The 22,218-nt window shown below is 33.1% G+C and overlaps 2 protein-coding genes across 4 annotated transcripts; one reads left to right on the top strand and one right to left on the bottom strand.

Moving 5' to 3' along the window:
* LOC143241763 (large ribosomal subunit protein mL64-like) lies at positions 1 to 3,382 on the bottom strand. The gene is made up of 2 exons (XM_076484984.1): positions 3,344 to 3,382; positions 1 to 3,029 (listed from the first exon to the last, which is right to left on the bottom strand). Exon 2 carries the CDS (start codon positions 2,840 to 2,842, stop codon positions 2,267 to 2,269), a length of 576 nt encoding a protein of 191 aa, XP_076341099.1. The 5' UTR covers positions 2,843 to 3,029; positions 3,344 to 3,382; the 3' UTR covers positions 1 to 2,266.
* Positions 3,383 to 11,362: 7,980 nt separating this feature from the next.
* LOC143241775 (protein FAM107B-like) lies at positions 11,363 to 20,229 on the top strand. Of its 3 annotated transcripts, XM_076485005.1 has the most exons (4): positions 11,363 to 11,523; positions 13,013 to 13,181; positions 16,412 to 16,565; positions 19,015 to 20,229. In XM_076485005.1, the coding sequence occupies exons 2-4, from the start codon at positions 13,015 to 13,017 to the stop codon at positions 19,111 to 19,113; spliced, it is 420 nt and encodes a 139-aa protein (XP_076341120.1). In that variant the 5' UTR covers positions 11,363 to 11,523; positions 13,013 to 13,014; the 3' UTR covers positions 19,114 to 20,229. The 3 variants fall into 3 exon arrangements, with proteins under 3 accessions (XP_076341120.1, XP_076341121.1, XP_076341122.1); XM_076485006.1 differs by lacking the exon at positions 11,363 to 11,523 and having other exon boundaries at positions 12,176 to 13,181; XM_076485007.1 differs by lacking the exons at positions 11,363 to 11,523; positions 13,013 to 13,181 and adding an exon at positions 15,042 to 15,070.
* The last annotated feature ends 1,989 nt before the right edge of the window (positions 20,230 to 22,218 follow it).

Here is a 22,218-nt window from a genome sequence, read left to right as displayed (position 1 = left end):
TTTGAACACAAGTTGTTTTATCACACAATAATGTCACTGTGTTTGACATCTACAGTTTGTGGACTTGGCTTGTTACATAATGTCATCAAATTCATAAACGAAAATGTTGTAACAAAGTTCCTAATCTTACTATTCCCTTCAACACAAGGTATAAATGTTATACCATACTTTTTATATGCAAGGTATAAAAATATAATTAGCACCATAAATAAACTTCTACGTGTGTCAATACCAGATTAAATTTTGTTAATAAATGAAATGCTACACAATTGGCAATCTTTACTACACTCACCATGGACATCACATCACAATTTTTAATGTGGTAACCCTTATGATATACCACTAAGCCTCATGTGTAATTACTTTTATGCTATATAACAAGTTTATACTAATAAACATAAAAAATATTATGAGAGAAAAAGAGACTAGTGATATTGTTAATCTAAAAAATATTACTAGTGAGATGAGAAGTGATATTGTTAATATAACAAATATTACTATATATAGAGAGAGAAGTGATACTATTAATATAAAAAATATTACTAGTGAGAAAGAGAAGTGATATTGTTGATATAACAAATATTACTATACAGAGGGAGAGAAGTGATATTGTTGATATAACAAATATTACTAGTGAGGGAGGTGTCATATGGAAGGTTTTCATATACATACACCAGAGATAGTGACTATGCCAGATTGGTTTTCATATAGATACACCAGAGATAGTGAATATGCCAGGTTGGTTTTCATATAGATACACCAGAGATAGTGACTATTCAAGGTAGGCTTTCATATACATACACCAGAGATAGTGACTATGCCAGATTGGTTCTCATACAGATACACCAGAGATAGTGAATATCCCAGGTTGGTTTTCATACAGATACACCAGAGATAGTGAATATGCCAGGTTGGTTTTCATATAGATACACCAGAGAGTGTGACTATTCAAGGTAGGCTTTCATATACATACACCAGAGATAGTGACTATGCCAGATTGGTTTTCATATAAATACACCAGAGATAGTGACTATTCAAGAGTAGGCTTTCATATACATACACCAGAGATAGTGAATATGCCAGGTTGGTTTTTGTATCTAGCTTCTGATGACCTTACATTTGTTTTTTACTGCTTCACTTCGTACATAGCATAAGGACTCTCTCCCTAAAGTCACAGATTGCATTCAGTATTCTGCAATTTACAGTAAGCTAATATTCATCTATTATTTAGAAATGCTAATGAAAGGTAGATTTATGACATTTTAAAATTCCTTGATTCAGCTATGTTAAATTGTTAGTGCTTCTGCTGGAGGTCTGTTTGAGATGTGTAACGACAATATTAAATGTAAAGGTTGTTTTCACTTTGGAACTCATCAAGACTTACTCTTCAGTAAAACACTTATGGAGAGATTTATCTATCAGTATGTTGTTTGAATATACTCAGAATTATGATGCACACACATAAAAATGTGAGAAATCACATTTAGCTTAAGTGGGCTGTTTTGATAGGATTGAACTATATTATGTGTGCTGCTTACTTAGAATTTATTCAGACATATGATACACATATATTTAAACAGGTGTAAAGGTTAGCTTAGATTTATGTGGTGTGTTCTGTTTATTTGTATGAATTCAAATTCAAATGTATATAATTACATTTAGCTTACACTGCTTGTCTGATATAACCATGAACATAAATTTCTATCTGTATAATTACAAAGAAAGAGACACTTTTCAGGATACAATAAATTATTCCATCAAAATCTATTAAAATATTCCAGTTAATTTGAATCCAAACCTTAAAATTATTAAAGCAAACACTCACCATAAATATGTTAACATTACAGCTTTGTAAGTATTGTTTAATAAAATGAAACTTTTTTATCATTAATATGATTATTTTGTTTCATGGAAAAATCATTTTCAAATATATTTTTCACTTTAACTTGCCTCACACAGTTGTACTACAAAACTTGAAACCAATATTCCTAAAAATACCTAACTCTGTATAGACATTTACTAAGTAAATATAAAACTTACTATCTTATCCCAAGACAAAACATTCCAACTTATGAAGTATATTAAATGTGAACACTAACCAATACATACATTTTTTATGACACAGAAAATATTAGTATTAACTAAACATTATCTGTTTTTATCAAATCATTGCAGTTATTAAATAACAGCAGGTACTCATTTTCCTCATCTATTTTTACAAGAATTCTCACTGAAAAATTACAGTTTTTGTCATCATCTAATTTACTCATCTCCAAGTAGAACTCTGTGCAAGCTTAGCAAGGATTTTGTCTTGTTTTTCCTTCTTCCTGGCTTCCTTCTCTGCTCTCTTCTCTTCTTTTTCTTTCTTTTCTAACATTTCCTTAAACTTGGGGTCCTTGGGATCAATATTATATCCTAAAAATTGTCGGACTTCTTCAATCATTCTTTCTTTCTTCTCTTTCTGGACTTTTGCATCTGCTATTTTTTTAGCTTGTTGTTCATAGAATTCTTTTTTCAATGCATCAAGCTTAGCAATTTTATTTTTAATTTCTTGCTCACGCAATGTTTTCTCTTTTTCTTCTTTTTCTCGTTGGTGGTGGACTTTACTTAACACATCTTGTAAAGATGGGTGAAAAACAGAATCATGTTCCAAAATATTTTCAAGTTCAGCTTTTGTTGGCCACATAATTCCTGGATTCAATCCAGAGCTGCTTCCAAATGTTGCATAATATTTTCTCAAATTCCTTATACTATAATGATAATCTTGATAGAGAACAGGCATTTTATTCTCGATGTACATTTGTTTTGTGCGTGATGGTAGCCGTGACTTATCCCTTTTCATATCCAATTCAGATTTAATTTCATCATTTTCTGAATTTATTTCATCTGATGAGAACAGCGGATTTTTGTTTACTCCTTCCTCACTTGAATAAGTTCGTAAAAAGTACTTACTTGATATTGTAATGCCTAAAGTTTTCACAGTTATACTAGTATGCTTAAGATTTTGTATCAATCTCAAAGGATCTTTCCTACAAAATAAATCATATGATGAGAAACGTAAATTCGGTGTCAGGGCTACAAAACAATCTTCGAACACTTTGTTTTTATTCCTTATTGGAAAGAATATATTGTTCAACCTAAGAAAATTAGGCCTATACATTATTACTATTAGTTCAAAACAAAACAGATAAGGTGTTCAGAATACACTACAATGCGTTCTTGAATACGAAAAAAAAATACACAGTTATGTTCGTTACCACAAAATCTACAATAATACTACGATTACTAGAAAATTTTAATATTAGTGCTACACATACAGTATAATAAAATAATACAAACACACTTCAGATTATACTTTATTTTCTGCGTTCGATGTACAAAAAGCGGCCTCTGCTATTATATATGTTTATACGCTGAAAACAAGCGAATTGAAAAACAGTATGTTTCAAAATTGATATAACTACAAATTAATTGTAGATGTTTTATCTTTTGACCTATTATGTTATGATTTTATATGAGAAGAAATTGTTATGAAAAACATAAAATGTAACTTATGTGCATGACAGCTAATCTCTGCCAGATCTGCTTTAAACGTACCCCGGCATGGTCTGGTGATCAGAATGCTCGACTCACAATCTAAAAATCGCAGGATTAAATCCCCGTCCTACCACACATACTCTCTCTTTCAGCCTTGGTTCAAGTTATAATGTTATTGTTAATACCAATATTCGTTGATAAAAGAGTAGCCAAGGTGTTAGCGGTAGGTAGTGATGACTAACTGCTTTCTCTCTGTGGTCTTACATTTTTAAATTTGAGACGGCTAGCGCTGACAGCCCTCATGTAGCTTTGTTCGGAATTCAAAAACAAGCTTTCAACGAAATGAATTCATATTCCTGAACATTTGTGAAAGAAATACCAATTTTATGTTGCATTCAACATTTAGCAGTTGCCTCAAACATCAAATATTGATAACAGCATAAATGCGGGAGGAAGAAATCAAGATTGTACCTGACCCTTCCAGGTCCACCCAAAGGACCTAAATACCAACAGTTAGAAACGAGGAACGTTCGTAACAATTTTCGAATAATATTGAAGAAAATTTCTTTTTAAAGTATTGTTTTTGTTATTTCTTACGTCATATTCCGATAATCATTAAATAGGCCTGGCATGGCCAAGTGGTTAAGGCACTCGACTCGTAATCCGAGGGTTGCGGGTTCGAATTCCCGTCACACCAAACATGCTCGCCCTTTCAGCCGTGACGACATTATAATGTTACGGTCAATCCCACTATTTGTTGATAAAAGAGTAACCTAAGAGTTAGCGGTGGGTGGTGATGGCTAGTTGCCTTTCCTCTAGTCTTACACTGCTAAATTAGGGACGGCTAGCGCAGATAGCCCTCGAGTAGCTTTGCGCGAAATTAAAAAAACAAACAAAAATGAGTTTTATTACCGTTCTCGTTCAATTTGAATATGTAATAAAACTCACTTTTATTATTTATTAAGATTATTATTAGTAAAAGAAAAATAAGGTTAAAGGTGCTTTAAAAATTAGATTTGAAGTATCTAAAGTTTGCTACAAAAACATTGAATATATCAAACACTTATATCCCAATTTTAAAATATTTGATTCACCAAATACTTGTCTATTTTAGGTCTAAAAAGGTAAACAATTTCACTAAAGCCCTTCCTATACATATAACTAAATGTTAGGTATTACAGGCACTACACAAGTAGCAAGTACCTTGATAACCACAATAGCTTTTGTTCGACTTCTTGATGACGAGAAACCCACTTGAAGTAAAAATGTATCTCAGAACGGCTGGTATGGGTATTAACACTTTTATTGATAAGGAGAGAACAAAGTATTTATACCCATACTAGGCGTTTTGAGATACATTTTTGTTCGACTTGTTGAATTTCGAGCAAAGCTACTGGAGACCTAATTGTGCTAGCTATCTTTAATTTATGCAAGAATATAAATAGAAGTTTCTGACCACCCCTGGTTATCTTTCAGATCTCTCGAGGATATAAAAGACAATAAACCAAAATAACTTTCACGAATCAGACGGATGGAAGACAGCTAGTCAACGCCATCGACCGTCAAATTATTTTTTATCAAGGACCTGACATAGTATAGTGATTAGAGTGGTTCATTCACAACTTAGGAGCTCGATTTGGTGTTTTATGGCACAAAGCAGCTAGGCTATCTGTGCTAAACATCCAGTAAAAAGATAAAATTAAAGTAAAATCAGGAAATTTATAAAAGAAAATTAAGGTAAAAAAAACAAAGTAAAAAAAAACATAAACCAATGTTTACATCTAGTCTAAAGCATTAAAACAAAACTACAGTAATACAAGTTGTAGAGGACTTTCTGCAGCATAACTGTAATTATCATAACTCGCTAGGAAGATTAAAAGAGATAAGTACGAAAACCATCATCAGTCACCTGTAGCTGGCCTTTCCAGTCTTGGTTCCAAGTTATTTGACGTTATAGCTATTTTCAAAAAGTAAAGTAATTAAAGTTTTAAAGGAAGTGTAGCAAAATTTTAATAATAACTTGCCAGGATGACTAACAGGTAGTTCAAACAGCAGCGTTAGTCACCTAAGTGGACCTTTCCAGTCCTATTTGAGTTACTTGACATTACAGTCATTTTCTAATTTCAAATCAAACTAGATAGACTGTGATTCTCCAAAGGGATTCTCATCAAAAAAGGTCTAAAAAAACTTAAATGGCATTAGAAAGACTGATGGCCTTTAAAAAACTAAAAACATTTCCAAGGTGGACAATGTCACCATCACCAATAACACTGTCTAACATTATGGACAAACCTTAGGACAGAATATGGTGAAAATGGCACCATCGATAGTCATAACGATGGCAAGAAAGTAAAATGTGGTATACAGTGACCTGAGTATCACACAGACAACATAATGGTGTATCAGTTCCAGATAAATGAAAACAATGAGTTAAAAAACTGTGACCAATGCATAGTCTAGTTAGAACAACTTCCTACTTCCGATCCTTACGGTAACAAGGACAGCCAAAGTCTAATACAGGGTTGTATTTGGAAAAGCATGTTTTTGCATTGCTCACTCCAAATTGACTGCGAGATGGCACAGAGCCAAGCCTTGAATACAGGACCATAGTCCATGTATCAGACAGGCACAGCAGTGATAGTGCCAGAGCAGATAGACTTAGCTGCAGTGTCGGCAAGCTAGCTCCCATGAATACCAATATGGCCCAGTATCCAGAAAAACTGAATCGAAGTAGATGATAAAGAGAAATGGGCCAGTCAGTTGTGAATATTGGTGACAACAGGGTGTGAACCAACGTGAAGTGATTCTAGGGCCAGCAGAGAACTAAGCGAGTCAGTATAAATCATGCAGTTTGAGAACTGCTTAGCTTCTATGTGATCCAGGGCAAGAGAAATGGCATACAGTTCAGTAGTAAACACAGAAGCTGTAGAGGGGGATTTTACGTGCAACCATGATAGAGTCCACACAGTCACCTGATTTTGAACCATCTGTATAAACAGGAATGGAAAGATGGTTCAAAAGATGTTCAGCAAATAACAAACAGTATTTCCAATCAGAAGTGTCTACTTTTCTCAGATAGCTTTAAGATAATTCACAATTGGGGATGGTAATAAACCATGGTGGGATGGGCTGACCAGTGGATACAGCAATGTTATTCAAGGACAGATCCAATTCATCCAACTATGACTGGATATGAAGGCTAAAAGGAGCAATGGCATACCGTCTGGTCTGAAAAAGCATGAGCCAACGAGGAAAGAAAACACAACCCTAGATGGGATGCTTTGGTTAGGAACAAAGTTTCAAAGCATATAGTAAAGACAGTTGTAAATGGCAGAGGTGCAAAAAAGGTTCATGAGACTATGTATAAGCTCTGAACTGGGGAAGTACAGAAACCCCCAGTGCAGAGCTGAAGTCCTTAATGATGAATAGTGTCCAGCATCTTTAAGGCCGATGGTTTGGCAGAGCCATAGACCAGTGATTCATAGTCGAGGTGGCCGAGCATGTCCAAGTGTGTTAAGATTCGAATTCCCATCACATCAAACATGCTCACCCTTTCAGCCATGGGAGCATTATAATGTGATATTCAATCACACTATTTGTGGGTAAAAGAGGAGCCCATGAGTTGGCAGTGGGTGGTGATGACTAGCTGCCTTCCCTCTAGTCTTACACTGCTAAATTAGGGACAGCTAGCACAGATAGCCCTCGAGTAGCTTTGTGCGAAATTCCAAAAACAAACAAACAAAAACAAATATTAGGAGCTCGAATTTCATCACCGAGTACATTCGTCCTTTCAGTGTTTGGAGCATTATAATGTTATGCTCAATCCTGGTTTTTGTTGACAAAAGAGTAGCCCAAGAGTTGACGGTTGGTAAAGTTGACTGACTGTTTTTTTCCTTTTGTTTATCACTAGTAAATTAAGGACGACTAGCTTAGACAGCCCTTGAGTAGCTTTGCGCAAATAAACTTGCTTTTTGCGTGCGTTGGATTAGATGTCGAATTATAAATCATCGAAGCTAAATAAGGGTGCATATTGATTATGGGATTCGAACACGAAACCTGAAGAGTGTGAATCAAGACCTCCAAGCATCGTAATGTATTTAAAACGCTATTTTTGTTTTCTGTTTTTAAATAAAAAATATTTTGAAACCCATATCATATGTATATCCTTGTCATCATGAAAAATGTTAAGCAGTGTTAAACTTAGTTTACTGTCTGACTGAACTAAATGAATAAACTGGATATAAACTGGCTGGTTTTTTTTTTATTTCATGAATGATAAATAAACACAATTCAGATCTTCCGTTTAATTAGACGGCGATCTCTGATATATTTTCTATAATTGAGAGAGTTAACCACTATACATATAAGTATCAATATATCACAGTAAGGTCGTCCCACGCTGGTACAGCAGTAAGTCTATGGATCTACAACGCCAACACCAGCGGTTCTATTCCCCTCGGTGGACTTAGCAGACAGCTCAATGTGGCTTTTCTATAAGAAGACACATACACAATAAGGTGACCTCTGCAAGAGTGCACTTGGTCATTTCATAAGTCACGATAGGAGGAACAAAACTTTCAGATATGTGTAAACTTCTGCCACTACAGAAACACATTATATTAAACCACGTAGTTCTTGTCCGGAGAGAACACTTATAATTAGTTATCAGAAGACAAGAAAGACAAGCACAGACATTAACCAACAACTTTAAACAATACAAAATGAAAAAGTATAATTTCAAAGCCAATGATCTTCCAGTGGGACAGATGTAAGTTTAGACATTTGCAATAATCAAATTCGAAAGTCGATTTCCTGTAGTGCACAGAGTGTATACAGCTTCCATAGTTCAAATTGGTTTTCATTTTTTAATAACTGATTTGAATATAAATATGTTTGTTGATATGTGACCTAGTAGTAACCCAACCGAATGTCATGGTAACGTTAAATAATTTTCAAAGATTTATTAAATGTTCTTAATTATCTCGCTACAGAGTGATTAGAGACGAACATTAAAAACTACAACAGCGTTTAGTCTGAAGGTTAAAAACTTTAAAAACTGAGTTTTGTTATACTTTTAGGGAATAAATGGAAGATGGTTTTTAATTACAAACATTGCAAAGAAATGCATGTGCTATATCATAAATTGAATTATAAGTACAATTTTGATTAGAATAATCTAAACAGTGTCATGGAAGAAAATTACCTTGGTGTGATAGTTGATCAGTCTGTAAAACCAATTAAGCAATGTGCTGATACTAGTACTTTCAGCTTTTTTCTATTTCTAAAAATGAATACCGGTATAAGGAGGTTATACTTTCGTTAACAGTATTAGTCCATATTTATGCTACTGTTTTCAGGCTGAATTTCTGTACCTTAGAAAGGACATTGAATTGTTGGAAAGGGTTCAGAGAAAGACTACTGGCATAATTGAAGAGGTTGTTATATGAGGACAGATAAAGATCTTAGAAATTAGTTAATAAAATAAATGGAATGTTATTGAGGTGTTTAAGAGAATTGATATTGCTTACACATCATATCTTTTTCATTCCTAATGGTGAGGATGATATAATTCTTAGCGGGGTAGTAGTCACCTTCACTTAAGATAGCTTTATTTTTGGTTACTCTTTGGAATGTATTGCTGTTATATATGGTGTATGCAGTTGATTTAAGATAACTAAAGAGAAGGCTTGATAGAGGCTGGAATTCAGTTTTTACTTTCAGTTAAAAGTTTAGTTTAGTGAATGGAATGGCCTAGATGGACCAATAGGTCCCTTGTTGTTTTTAAAGTTCGTCTTTTACCCAAATGTTCCCCAATTATTGTACTGTACTACTTTTACCGTGTTAATTCATATTCGTGTAAGAAAGCATATTATAGTAGTAATTTAACAAACAATGGTATTTATTGCAGAAAATGTAATGAATGTTTCGATAATTTCTTGGTCTGCCTTCTTCACGTTTTTTTTTTTTTAAACTTACTGCCTTTTTATATCATATTTGTTTTATCCTACAGAGATTTGTAATGAAAAAAAAGGCATATATGAGTTATAGTACTTTAATACCGAGTATGCTTTTTGTTTATGTATTTAAATTTAAACACAAAATGTTAAATGGAGATCATAGCAAGATTTGGTTTCTTTTGAATATCGTGCAAAGCTACATGAAGGCTATCTGCATTAACCGTCCCTAATTTAGCAGTGAAAGACTAGAGGGAAGACACCTAGTCATCACTATATACTGCCAATTCCTGGCTACTCTTCTACCAACGAATAGTGGAATTGTCCGTTACATCATATCATTCCCACGGCTGAAAGGGCGAGCATATTTGGTAGGACTGAGAATCGAACCGGCGACATTTAGATTGCGAATCAAATGCTCTAACCACGTGTTTGTGTTGGGCCTCATAGTAAGATGATTGGATAATGGATTTCACGTGCACTGTCCTTTTAAGACTTGTACAGCAATACAGTTCAAAATAAAATCAAATTCTTATGGCAAGTCAATACGAAATAAAAAATCAAATAAATAAAAGCGTTTTTCTTTTTGCATTTTCATTGGTTTTAATTTATATCTCAACTTTCCGGAAGGTGAATTTCTCATAATTCTAAACAGATTCCAACAAACTTAATAACTAACTCACTGATATATATCTATTTGTTTCCTAAACCGCGCCCATGGTGTTTCAGCAATTTTTTCGCGGCGCCCCTAAGCAAAAGTAAAAACTTAACAGTTCCGTTTATTAAGTATTTAAGTCCTAACAACTCAGTAGCCGTTTGAAATAATAATACACGTAAATTGAAAGTAAAAACAACATTTTTATTTCATTTTTAAATAACCACAATTGCTAATGGGGTGTGTTGGCCTGTTGGGCACTGCACAGCTTCTCAAGCCTTGGAATCAGATTGGACACCGCCACCTTGATTTCCTTTCCTTATGTCTATATTCACTAAACACCGAAACTATCTGTATGTTTTTGAATCTTTTTGTTTTGTTTGTTTTTTTGAATTTCGCACAAAGCTACTTGAGGGCTATCTGCGCTAGCCGTCCTTAATTTAGCAGTGTAAGACTAGAGGGAAGACAGCTAGTCATCACCATCCACCAGCAACTCTTGGGCTACTCTTTTATCAACAAATAGTGGGATTGACTGTCGAACTATAACGCCCCCACGTCTGAAAGGGCGAGCATGTTTGGTGCAACGGGGATTTGAACCCGCGACCCTCAGGTTACGAGACGAGTGCCCTAACCCACCTGGCCATGCTGGGCCCATATTTGAGTCATATTGTGACTACACAAATTGGCGACTTCTTTCTCTGAATATCTGATAATTTGGCAGTGAAAGTCGATAATGATCCCTTTGACAAACATATGTTGCTATGGAACTAAAAGTGGCTGGATCTAGCGATAAAACCACTAACTGTCTCTATCATCGTACCACTAAAGTTTAATACGAACAATGGAATTATTTTCTCCTTTCTCAAGCCATCAACGATACGTTGTAAGTTACATGAAAATCATAGTGTGTAGAATACTCGTATACGTAACTGTCACTTAATTAGCAGTATTACAATAGAGAAAAATAAGTGTTTAATTTTATGATTGAGGTTCTAAAAAGCCACAAGAAGCTGATAAAGAAAAGGCACTATTACAGTTTGTTTTATAAACAAGGGTTAAATCAGCTGAAAGTACCTTGTTGTTTTTTTTTTTTGTCTTATAGACTAGGCTTACTTCTCTCTGCTCGAATGATTATCATTCGTTTGCCTCGCTTTCTCTTTGAATGTAAATATATCGTAATTTCTACAGTTTAATAAATATTGCCGCTCACTGTCCAATCAAATGCGTTGAAGTACAGCTAGGCCTGCCTACCATTTGGCGTCGTCTGTATGCAGACTTTAGTATACAAATAACAGGTTGTGCATGAAAGGAGAAAGTGAGATTGAATAAGGGAAGAAAAAAAGTTCCTATATAGTCCTTTAATCATATATATCATAGGTAAGTTAGGCTTTGGTATTACGAGGGTGTACACTATTATGTAAGATAGTTTTTCTTTTACTACTTTATACGCCTTTTTTCTACCTACTCGCTACGCGCAGCGTTGTTCAGTTCGTGCCAGTGATCGTGGCATATGAAAAACTTACTTTCAAGTTACGGCGGACACAAATGTTTTACTTCTGTGTTTGTTTAGTATATCTACCACACTTTGGTGTCATGCATGGGTACTGAATGACCCATGGATCAACAACTGTGTGACTTATAGCATGGTTGTTAATATGAAACAGCAACAGTTAATAAAACAAGCAAACTTAATGTCCCAACGAAAGAGAAATGACTAGTATGCGAGTCAATACAGGAACATAGTTAAGGCGTCGTGTTTCTTTCTTCTGACGCGTGACGGATGGTTTGAATCATTTAAATGCGTTTTTTATGTGTGAAAAATCGATGGTGACTGAAATAATTATTATTTTTTACTAATACTGTGTTTCAAATATTAATACGTATAGACAGTGGCTCTTGTTAGAGTTATGGCATCTTTTATCAGAATGGACAAAGTTATATCTGTTACTGTAGATTATTATATATTCTTGTAAATTTATTAATTCAGCGTCCTCTATATTACTAGAGGTGGCGACCGCAGAGATACGGAATATAACGACGAGATTGTTTAGGTTAGCTTTATGAAATCTCTTACTAGTGGCGAAAAGATTTACCAATTATCATGGATTGTTACGTCATTTTAGATTCATGCGAAAATATCACCGCTCTAAATTTATCAACTGAGTTGTTGATTCGTGATTGAAATTCAACGACAAAGTGCTTGGTGATGTGATCGGTCTCGTGGCTATAGTGGATGAGGTACAAGTAACATGTGCCAATTATTACTCAGTATTCAACTGTAATTTGCACAAATATCACTGATTAGTCTTTGTGATATAAGAAGTGTTACGTTAGAACAAACCAAAACAAGACAGTTTTCTTATGTTTTGTCTAGATTCGTCTCGTTTTATATGTATGCTGCTTTTAAAATATCTTTTCTAAATTTATATAGGAATTTCAATAATATACTTTGATTTTGAGTGTTATTCAACCAACAAACAAGCTGTTTAAAATATGTTCGATTTACCACTTGCCCCTGAGTTGTACGTTTTTCAGAGAGTACAAATCGAAAGAACAAGCCTACTCTTTTTAAAAAGGAGATATGGGGTCTTTTTTACTTATGTCACTGGTAAATTATTGCGACACTACAGAAATGTGTATTACGTCATAATACCTCCAACCAATAACGTGCTTATATTTTTATCAAACTTTACTGGATTTCCTGTAATTCATTTCCCGCTATGAGTGTACTAGACGATAACTTACTTACTTTCCTCGTTTTGTTGTAGCAGCAAAGAAAACAAACGAACAAACTGTATTTAACAGATGCATAAATACGTTTTTAACATAGAACGAAAGCAAATATATTGTGATTGTTTGTCTTCAGATATGTCCTCAGAACTGAACAACGCAGGAAACGCGAAACGGGGCTTGTGTAGCAGCGACGTACTTTTTTCTGAAGACGGTTTGGTGATTCCACGGAAGTTGCCCAATCCGTGCCGAGAATCGACTGAAAGGAAGAACGTCCATCGAGAATTATTATTTAATAATAAAATGTGAGTTTCATGACAGAACCTTTTCATGATTGTATATTCACTGAATTCCTAGCTCGTTTGATAAGTCAGTTCAGAATCTCATGAGCCGGGGAGGGGGTGTGTGTCCAAAGGAGGGACCTGCACATGGGCCCGAACTATTGATACCTGATTATGCTGTGAAGCACCTTTAAGCTATATCCCCATTTAATCATCAAATAACTTAAATTTTGGCTTTTCTTTGGATATAAATGCTTGATACATTAAGAATGATAGAAATAATAAATTGGGTAGTAGTTAGTATAGACTTAACAGATATTGTTGTTACTTTACTAACTTGTATTTGAAGCTAAGAATGGCCGCTACTATATTTCTTGTCTTCTTTATGAGATTGTTGCTGCTCAAATTTAGGATCTTTTTAAAAAAGTTCTTAAAAATGTTGAGAAAAAGAGGCCAAGCGAGTACGTTTATTCCGTGCAGGATCTCGACAATCCTGTTCACGAAACGTATTTAAAGCATCCTAGGATTGTATGGGATTATTTGTTTGTTATTAAGCCTAAAGCCACACAATGTATTTCACTATTCGTGCTTTATGGAGTTAAACAAATACACATTGCTACGCTTGCGGTATTGAGTGGTAATATATTTTTTGTTAAGTACAAACTTACACAATGGGCTGTATTCTCACCACGAATATCGAAACCTGATTTTTAGCATTGTAAGTACGTAGACTTATCACTTGGTGGTGGTACGTAAGATTCTGTAAAGACGATTATTTATTTTTCAATAAGCAGTAGATCGTAAATTATCACATCATAACTATGCGATTAATAGTAATTATTATTATATTTAAAAGTTTTGTCAATCAGAAACCAATTAACTTTAATATAGATTGTGTTTATTAGGGTTGAGACTTATTTACAGTACATTGTTTTAGCAACCTTTCTTTTATACATGTAATTAACCGTAACACCTAACAAATGGTTGATATAAGTATTGCCAAATTCTTGATGACGAGAAACCCACTTGAAATAAAAACGTATCTCAGAACTTCTGGTATGGGTATTAACACTTTTACTGATAAGCAGCGAACAACGTTTCGACCTTCCTACATCTTCAGGTTAAGAAAGAGAGAGTTTGCTAGTGACCGTTGTTGAACACAAGTCTCAGGGACGAGAGCAGAAGGGGAACGGAATTATAGGGGGCGTTACAGTTGAATGTTAGGTTATTAATTAGAATCGGTATAAATGTATTCCTTTATATTGTTGAATAAGTAGGGCTTTGATTTTGCGATTGTTTATACAGGGTGTTCGGAAAGTCACTGTGCAGTTTTGTCTGTTAATAAATAGATAAGTACACAGTGACTTTCCGAACACCCTGTATTTGTGTTTATTTGATTTGCAGTGTTCAAAAACGTATTTTTTGTTGTTGTTGTTCATTGAATCTAGTTTCCATTTTTCTGCCTGTTTCTCCAATATACAGGATGTTCGAAAAGTCACTGTGCACTTATATATTTATTAACAGACATGTTTCAATATAGAATACAGGTAGTAAATATGAATGACAATTATAAACAATGTTGAAAGTGACCCCCATTGGCATCAATACAGGCCTGGATCCTTCTTATTTTGTTTCTAAACACCGCCATCAGTTGCTGGCTTGAAATAGACTGAATGAATGCTGTTATAATACTGCATAGTGACTTTCCGAACACCCTGTAGAAGTCGTGACAGTCGTTGCGTTGTATGTTACAAATAATGTTGGTGTTGTGTTTGTCTGTGTAGTTTTATCTAGTATGGACTTTAATTTTGTACCTAGTTTTTGAACAAATTTGGTGGTTACTGGAATGTTGTGTTTGTTATAAGTTTTTTTTTCCAAATGTTGGTTATTTTTTCGCCGATGTCGGAAACATGGTATGCAGCAGTATAAGATTTTGTAGTTTGTTGTTGGTCTAGGTGTGAGCGTATAATTTTTTCCATAGTTTTTGGAGGGAATTTGTTGATGTTGATGAAGTGTTGTTTTATTTTGTTGAGTTCATTGTTAATTTTATCAGGTGAGCATAGTTTTGTGGCTGTGTTTATTTGGCTTCTTAATATGACACGTTTTTGTTTTGTTTCATGTACTGAATCCCAGGGAATGTTGTTCATTATGGGTGATTTTTCTGTGGATTCATGTTTTGAATTGTGTATCGGTTCTTGTGATCTTGAGGTTGAGATATGCTATTTCGTTATTTTTTTTCCTGTTCACGGGTTTACTTAATACTGGTCTATCGAGTTCATGTGGTTGAAAAAACTAGGTGTGTTGACGATATAGTTGCAGGACTCACATTTACAGAACACAATTAATCAAAATGTTCATATTCATTATGACGTTTGATTATTTCAAGAGTAAATTAGACAGAGTTGCAATAACATTGACTACCACAAAAATAAAGTAATTGAAATTAGGCTTTTCTATTAATAATTTTCAATATTCCAACAATGTTATAATTACAACATAGTAATTAAGTTTGTTGTTAAGCACGTAGCTACATATTTAACTGTCTGGACTTTGTGAAATTTTAACCTAAGTTTTTTTTTTTTTTGTTAACATTTGTTCAACTTTAGGGTTGAGTGGTATATGATTAAATGAATCTCGGGTTTAATTCTCGTTCACCAAATCTTCTCTATTATGGCAAAGTTGCTAAGGTTGTCTCTAATTTAGAAGTCATGACAAGGTAGTACCCATGACTAATTCGTTTTTAAGCTTGTATGCAACATGGTTTGAGAGACACTGTACTAATTCAGTATTCACATATAACCAGTTAACGAACAAAGAAACACCAAGTCTATAGTGTGAATGTAAACTAGTTAAGTTCTGATTACAGTGTGTATACTGATATTTATTTACTTGCGTAATTTAGGGTAAATAATCAAAAAAATTATTCAACAAAATACATAGGGTTGCTTTAATCACAACCAGTTATAGACCCAAGCTGTGCACTTATTAACAGACAAAACTGCACAGTGACTTTCTGAACACCCTGCAGTTATAGACCAGAGATGTGTACTTTGTGTTAAAACATCAAAGTAACTGTAGATAATGTTTGTAGCTTTATTAGTTTTATACTTGAGGGACGTGTCACTGAAATAATGGAAGGGAAATATCTAGTAAAATTTCAGTTGTACTTTACTTGTATACAGTACATATATACAAATATGCCTTTTGATAAGAAACACAGTTATCAAATAAATTATTTGTTTAAAACCTTTTAGTGGTAAAAATGTACTGGGGCAAAAGTCTGAGCTACAAAAGGTTATGGAGAAGGTGAAAGATGACCAGAAGAAAAAAGAAATGGATCAGTTACGGATCAACCAGTGTAGTCCATTAGAGAAACGACTGGAGATACAAGCTGTGAAACTTAAACAGGTCAGAAAGTTAAATACATTCACTCATCAATATCAACATTATTTATTAAAACACTTGCATAAATTATATTACAAGAGCAAAAGTTGTGGTGAGTCTGGTGTAAGATATATTCCCATAAGTATACCTGTTGCTGTGATGACAAGGGTGCTGTCACTATTAGAACTACAAGTTACTGTTTAGATATGTTCCCATAAGTATACCAAAAGATTACTGTTACTGTGATGACAAGGGTGCTGTCACTATTAGAACCATGAGTTACTGTTTAGATATGTTCCCATAAGTATACCTATAAGATTACTGTTACTGTGACAACAAGGGTGCTGTCACTATTAGAACCATGAGTTACTGTTTAGATATGTTCCTACAAGTATACCTATAAGATTACTGTTACTGTGACAACAAGGGTGCTGTCACTATTACAGCTACAAGTTACTGTTTGGATATGTTCCCATAAGTATACCTATAAGATTACTGTTACTGTGACAACAAGGGTGCTGTCACTATTAGAACTACAAGTTACTGTTTAATAAAATCACCTTTAGACAAGTTCAGTAAACATATGCTTTCTAAATGTTATACTGAAATTAAACTCTCCAAGTCAGTCTTGTTTCAAGGAATATATAGATATTTAACTAGGCTTCATTACTGATGAATTAGTTATGTATAGTATTAATCTAAGTGTGGGAGACTTTACAACATTTTGAGGTTTAAGTGTAACTTTCATACAATTATATTTTCAAAAGAGTTCTTATACAAAGGATTTATTCTTGAGCTCGGTTTGAATATTTCCTCAGTTTAATCATTTTCTAAATTACTGAATTTAAAAATATACAGATGTTGTTACCTTAAACTCACAGATTTAATTCTGGCCAACCCTCAAAATACAGAAATCTGTTTAAAGTTGCTATTTAGTGTTTTACTGGATGAATGTTGGTCTGTAGAATGAAAAAACAAAGACAACTGAATGTCTGACACATTTACCAAATATCATGGTTTTATCAGTAATGTATTATCAAGTACAGCCTGAAATGGTTTACATACATTTAACTAAAGAATAGACAAGTTGGTTTCATCAATTAGAACTTTTTATGGATTTCATTTTCAGACTTTTGTTTATTTCTATAATTCCCAGGTTATCTAATATTTTACCTTTTTCACAGATATGTACATTTTGCACTTTTTGCCCACAGCAAACTGGTGTTTTTTGTTATAGTATGTGGGTGTACTAACTTTACAAAAATGTCAGTTAACTTTGTTGTATAATTATTTTTCAGAGCAGTTTGTTTAATTTTTAATTCTGTGTCATAATCTTCATATGACAAGGGTACAGTGATGAGCCAGTGTAATATGGAACATGACAAGTTTGTGATATGTTGGATGCCTTGAAGTATATATAGAGGTGTCACTATAAGTAGGCTTACCGATGGAGTGTATGTTGTTATTTATGTAAAACAACAACACTTCTGTTTTAACCAAATTAAATAAATTTGTTTTGTGAATTTAGAAAAGTTACAAAATTATCAAGTTGTAAACTGAAACCTGTTCAAAGACAAATAATCTCATGAACATATCTCTACTAATATTTGACATGTTTTGTATTATTTTCATCACTAAATTATCCATGAAAACTTCTGCAACCAAAGAATAGTGGAGGGGAGTCCCACAGCTGACTTTAATAGTGGAGGGGAGTCCCATAGCTGACCTTTAACAGTGGAGGGGAGTCCCATAGCTGACTTTAGTAGTGGAGGGGAGTCCCATAGCTGACCTTCAATAGTGGAGGGGAGTCCCATAGCTGACCTTCAGTAGTGGAGGGGAGTCCCATAGCTGACCTTTAATAGCGGAGGGGAGTCCCATAGCTGACCTTTAATAGTGGAGGGGAGTCCCATAGCTGACCTTTAATAGTGGAGGGGAGTCCCACAGCTGACTTTAATAGTGGAGGGGAGTCCCATAGCTGACCTTTAATTTTGTTTACACATTTGGAAATAGTTTTACCTATTTTTCTGCATAGAAGTTGAAACTTGACAGTGAAAATGAAAATTGTTAAAGGATATGTCGTCAGATTTAACTGTTCACCTCATTTCATGTTATTTTTTGTACTATAGAGAAGTTCATTTGACTGTTTTAAGTTTATAGTTACTTGTTTAACTGTTTCTTATCAAATATGTGTTGTTAATAGTTTCTTTTAGTAATGTTGTTATATTTAAAACATCTCACAAGCTCTAGCCATAATAAATAATCCTATAAAAATTACCTACATGTCATTAAAATGGAATTATTAAATTTATGTTGTATTATCACTCATACTATTTCGAGGTAACACTTAAATAAGTAATTTAGTTATACATCATCAGAGACACCTATGAAGTACAAAACCAAATATCTTATAAACTAATATTCTCTTGTTTTAAGGTTCTTCTGTTTGCTAACTGTGAGCAATTTTTACTTTCAGCATGAAGAAAGTAACGATATGACATCTGAAGCCAGTGGATTTCATCAAGTGCTGTCCAAAGTTTGTTCAAAGACAACATCTGCAGAACCCAATTCTTGACAGTGTTTAATTATAATATTATTAGTATTGTTCATGTCTGGTACATACAGTTTAGAAACTAAAACATTTATTCAAGATATTTTTGTTGACTGGTTTTCTTGTTTATGTCTCTTGTCAAATGATAAATGTAATGTTATTTCAGGCACATAGAAAGTGTTGTGATTCATTCTGTGTACATGTTTAACTTTGTAACTTTTCATATGCTGTTGTACAGATCTATACCTTCATGCTAGTGAATGAGAGAGTGTTGCTGACTGTGATAATATACTAAACCTAAACAAAGTGGTAAAACTGCTGTTTATCATGTGATGTATAGAATCAAGGCTCTGATATCAGTTGTACAGTGAATATACTGCAAATAAGATATTATAACTACAAACAACCAATGTTTTATGAACATTAAAATAACACAGTGACAGTTCATTATTCATCAACGAAATATGATGAGCATAGTCCCTTAATGTCTTAATGGATATATGTATTATATATGAATATATGTACATTAATGACAAAGAAATTAACTATTGTACATCTAACGTAATTTATTCAGTTTGTTATGGAGTACAATATTATAATTTTAATTAGAAATAATTTAAAAATAAAAGATGAAATTTTCAGACAAAGAACAGACAGTTCCTTCACAGCAGTGTGATTGGTAACATTGAACGTGTAATACCTGAAACTTTCTCTTACCATATGAACTTATGACCAAATATAAATCTTCTTATGTCTATGTTGCAAGACTTGTTTATGATGGTTACCTGAAGAACCTTCTTATGTCTATGTTGTAAACTTTGTTTGTGATGGTTACCTGAGGAACAATCTTCTTATGTTCATGTTGTAAACCTTGTTCATGATGGTTACCTGAAGACAACATTCTCATGTCTGTGTTGTAAACCTTGTTCATGATGGTTACCTGAAGACAACATTCTTATGTTTGTGTTGCAAACCTTGTTCATGATGGTTTCCTGAAGACAACATTCTTATCTCTATGTTGTAAACCTTGTTAATGGTGGTTACCTGAAGAACAACCTTATGATGTCTATGTTATTTTGCATCTGTTATAAGAGTATACCTTTTGAGCTGTTATTAAAAATAGCCAAATATTCATGTTAACAATGTTTATTTTACTGTAGTTTCTAATACAGCACCTTGTAGAAGAAACAGTTATCTAGTCTATTGCTTAAGAAACCTGATAGCTTCATCTAATACTGTAACTTATACAAACAAACACAATTATTATCCCCCTAAGCTTGAACTCACTGATGCACATGTAATGGTGTATTGTTATACCATCTACTGACAGATTAGAATTTTCTCCAACTACAAGTACTACTAACTATTATATTAGTTGACATATATATTTGATAACACAGCTGCACTCTTTTTACTATAAGAGCTAACACTGTACAAAACAACAAACTAAAACCAATACAGCTTTAACAGAAACATAAATATTCAGATTATTAAAATCACATCAGAGAAAGAAAGTGGAATGGCTATCAAGGTTAATTCATTATAAATGTTATTACATTTTGTAAAATGTCACAAGTACATCAGAGGACTTTTTATTCAAGTAAAAACATGTGATAAACAAGTTTGAAATACCTGGCTTCCTTAAACTAATATTTTACTGATAACAAGAAAAACAAAAGATAATTTGTATTCTGCTTTCCTTAAATATTCAACTAGTAACAGTTGTTCTGTTAAAAACAGATGTTTTGACTTTACAGCATATAACTATTAAAAAGGTGACACACGCAATGCCCATGTATGCTTTCAATATTTACTTGATTTTCAACTTTATAAAAGGTGATTGTTGATATATTTGCATCAAACTCAAACAAGTTATAGAAAATATATCTTGTATGTTAAGAAATATCTGACAATAACTTAAAGTTCAACGTTTTTCTTATACAAAAAATTGTTTTAATCACACCTCGCATGTTAAATTATAGGTGGAGAAATTAAAGCAGTAGGATATTTTTATCTACAAAATATTTATCTGTACAATATGAAAATTACAAAACCCTGATTTTATTTGTCAGAACAGACACCATGTTTATAACAAGGATGAGAATACATGTTAAAATATTGTTTAATCATATCACTCAACACTGTTATTTAATCATATCATTCAACACTGTTATTTAATCATATCTTTAAACCCTTCAACACTGTTATTTAATGATATTCAACTCTTCAACACTGTTATTTAATGATATCATTCAACACTCTTCAACACTGTTACTTAATTATATCATTCAGCACTCTTCAATACTGTTATTTAGTGATATCATTCAACACTCTTCAACACTTATTTAATCATATCATTCAACACATACCATTCAAATCTTTTCATCACCATTTCATCATATTATTCATAAGTTTTCAACTCTTCAACACTTGTTTAATCATATCATTCAACACATACCATTCAAATCTTTTCATCACCATTTCATCATATTATTCATAAGTTTTCAACATTGTTAATTAATCACAACATTCAACACTGTTATTTAGTCATATCATTCAAATCTTTTCATCACCATTTCATCATATTATTCATAAGTTTTCAACATTGTTAGTTAATCACAACATTCAACACTGTTATTTAGTCATATCATTCAAATCTTTTCATCACCATTTCATCATATTATTCATAAGTTTTCAACATTGTTAGTTAATCACAACATTCAACACTGTTATTTAGTCATATTATTCAAATCTTTTCATCACCATTTCATCATATTATTCATAAGTTTTCAACATTGTTAGTTAATCACAACATTCAACACTGTTATTTAGTCATATTATTCAAATCTTTTCATCACCATTTCATCATATTATTCATAAGTTTTCAACGTTGTTAGTTAATCACAACATTCAACACTGTTATTTAGTCATATCATTCAAATCTTTTCATCACTATTTCATCATATTATTCATAAGTTTTCAACATTGTTAGTTAATCACAACATTCAACACTGTTATTTAGTCAGTTATCACAACATTCAAATCTTTTCATCACCATTTCATCATATTATTCATAAGTTTTCAACATTGTTAGTTAATCACAACATTCAACACTGTTATTTAGTCATA

This window comes from Tachypleus tridentatus, unplaced genomic scaffold, assembly GCF_004210375.1.
Source record: "Tachypleus tridentatus isolate NWPU-2018 unplaced genomic scaffold, ASM421037v1 Hic_cluster_1, whole genome shotgun sequence".
Lineage (NCBI taxonomy): Eukaryota > Metazoa > Arthropoda > Merostomata > Xiphosura > Limulidae > Tachypleus > Tachypleus tridentatus.
Note: the sequence above shows the minus strand (reverse complement) of the source record. Positions and strands in the feature narration are given on the sequence as shown.

Excerpts from the sequence above, each read along its gene's own strand:
- LOC143241763 (XM_076484984.1), bottom strand. The coding sequence starts at position 2,842 with ATGAAAAGGGATAAGTCACGGCTACCATCACGCACAAAACAAATGTAC.
- LOC143241775 (XM_076485006.1), top strand. The coding sequence starts at position 12,952 with ATGCATAAATACGTTTTTAACATAGAACGAAAGCAAATATATTGTGAT. Across the intron at positions 13,182-16,411 it reads TTATTATTTAATAATAAAAT|TGGTAAAAATGTACTGGGGC; the intron begins GTGAGTTTCATG and ends AAAACCTTTTAG. Across the intron at positions 16,566-19,014 it reads AAGCTGTGAAACTTAAACAG|CATGAAGAAAGTAACGATAT; the intron begins GTCAGAAAGTTA and ends TTTTACTTTCAG.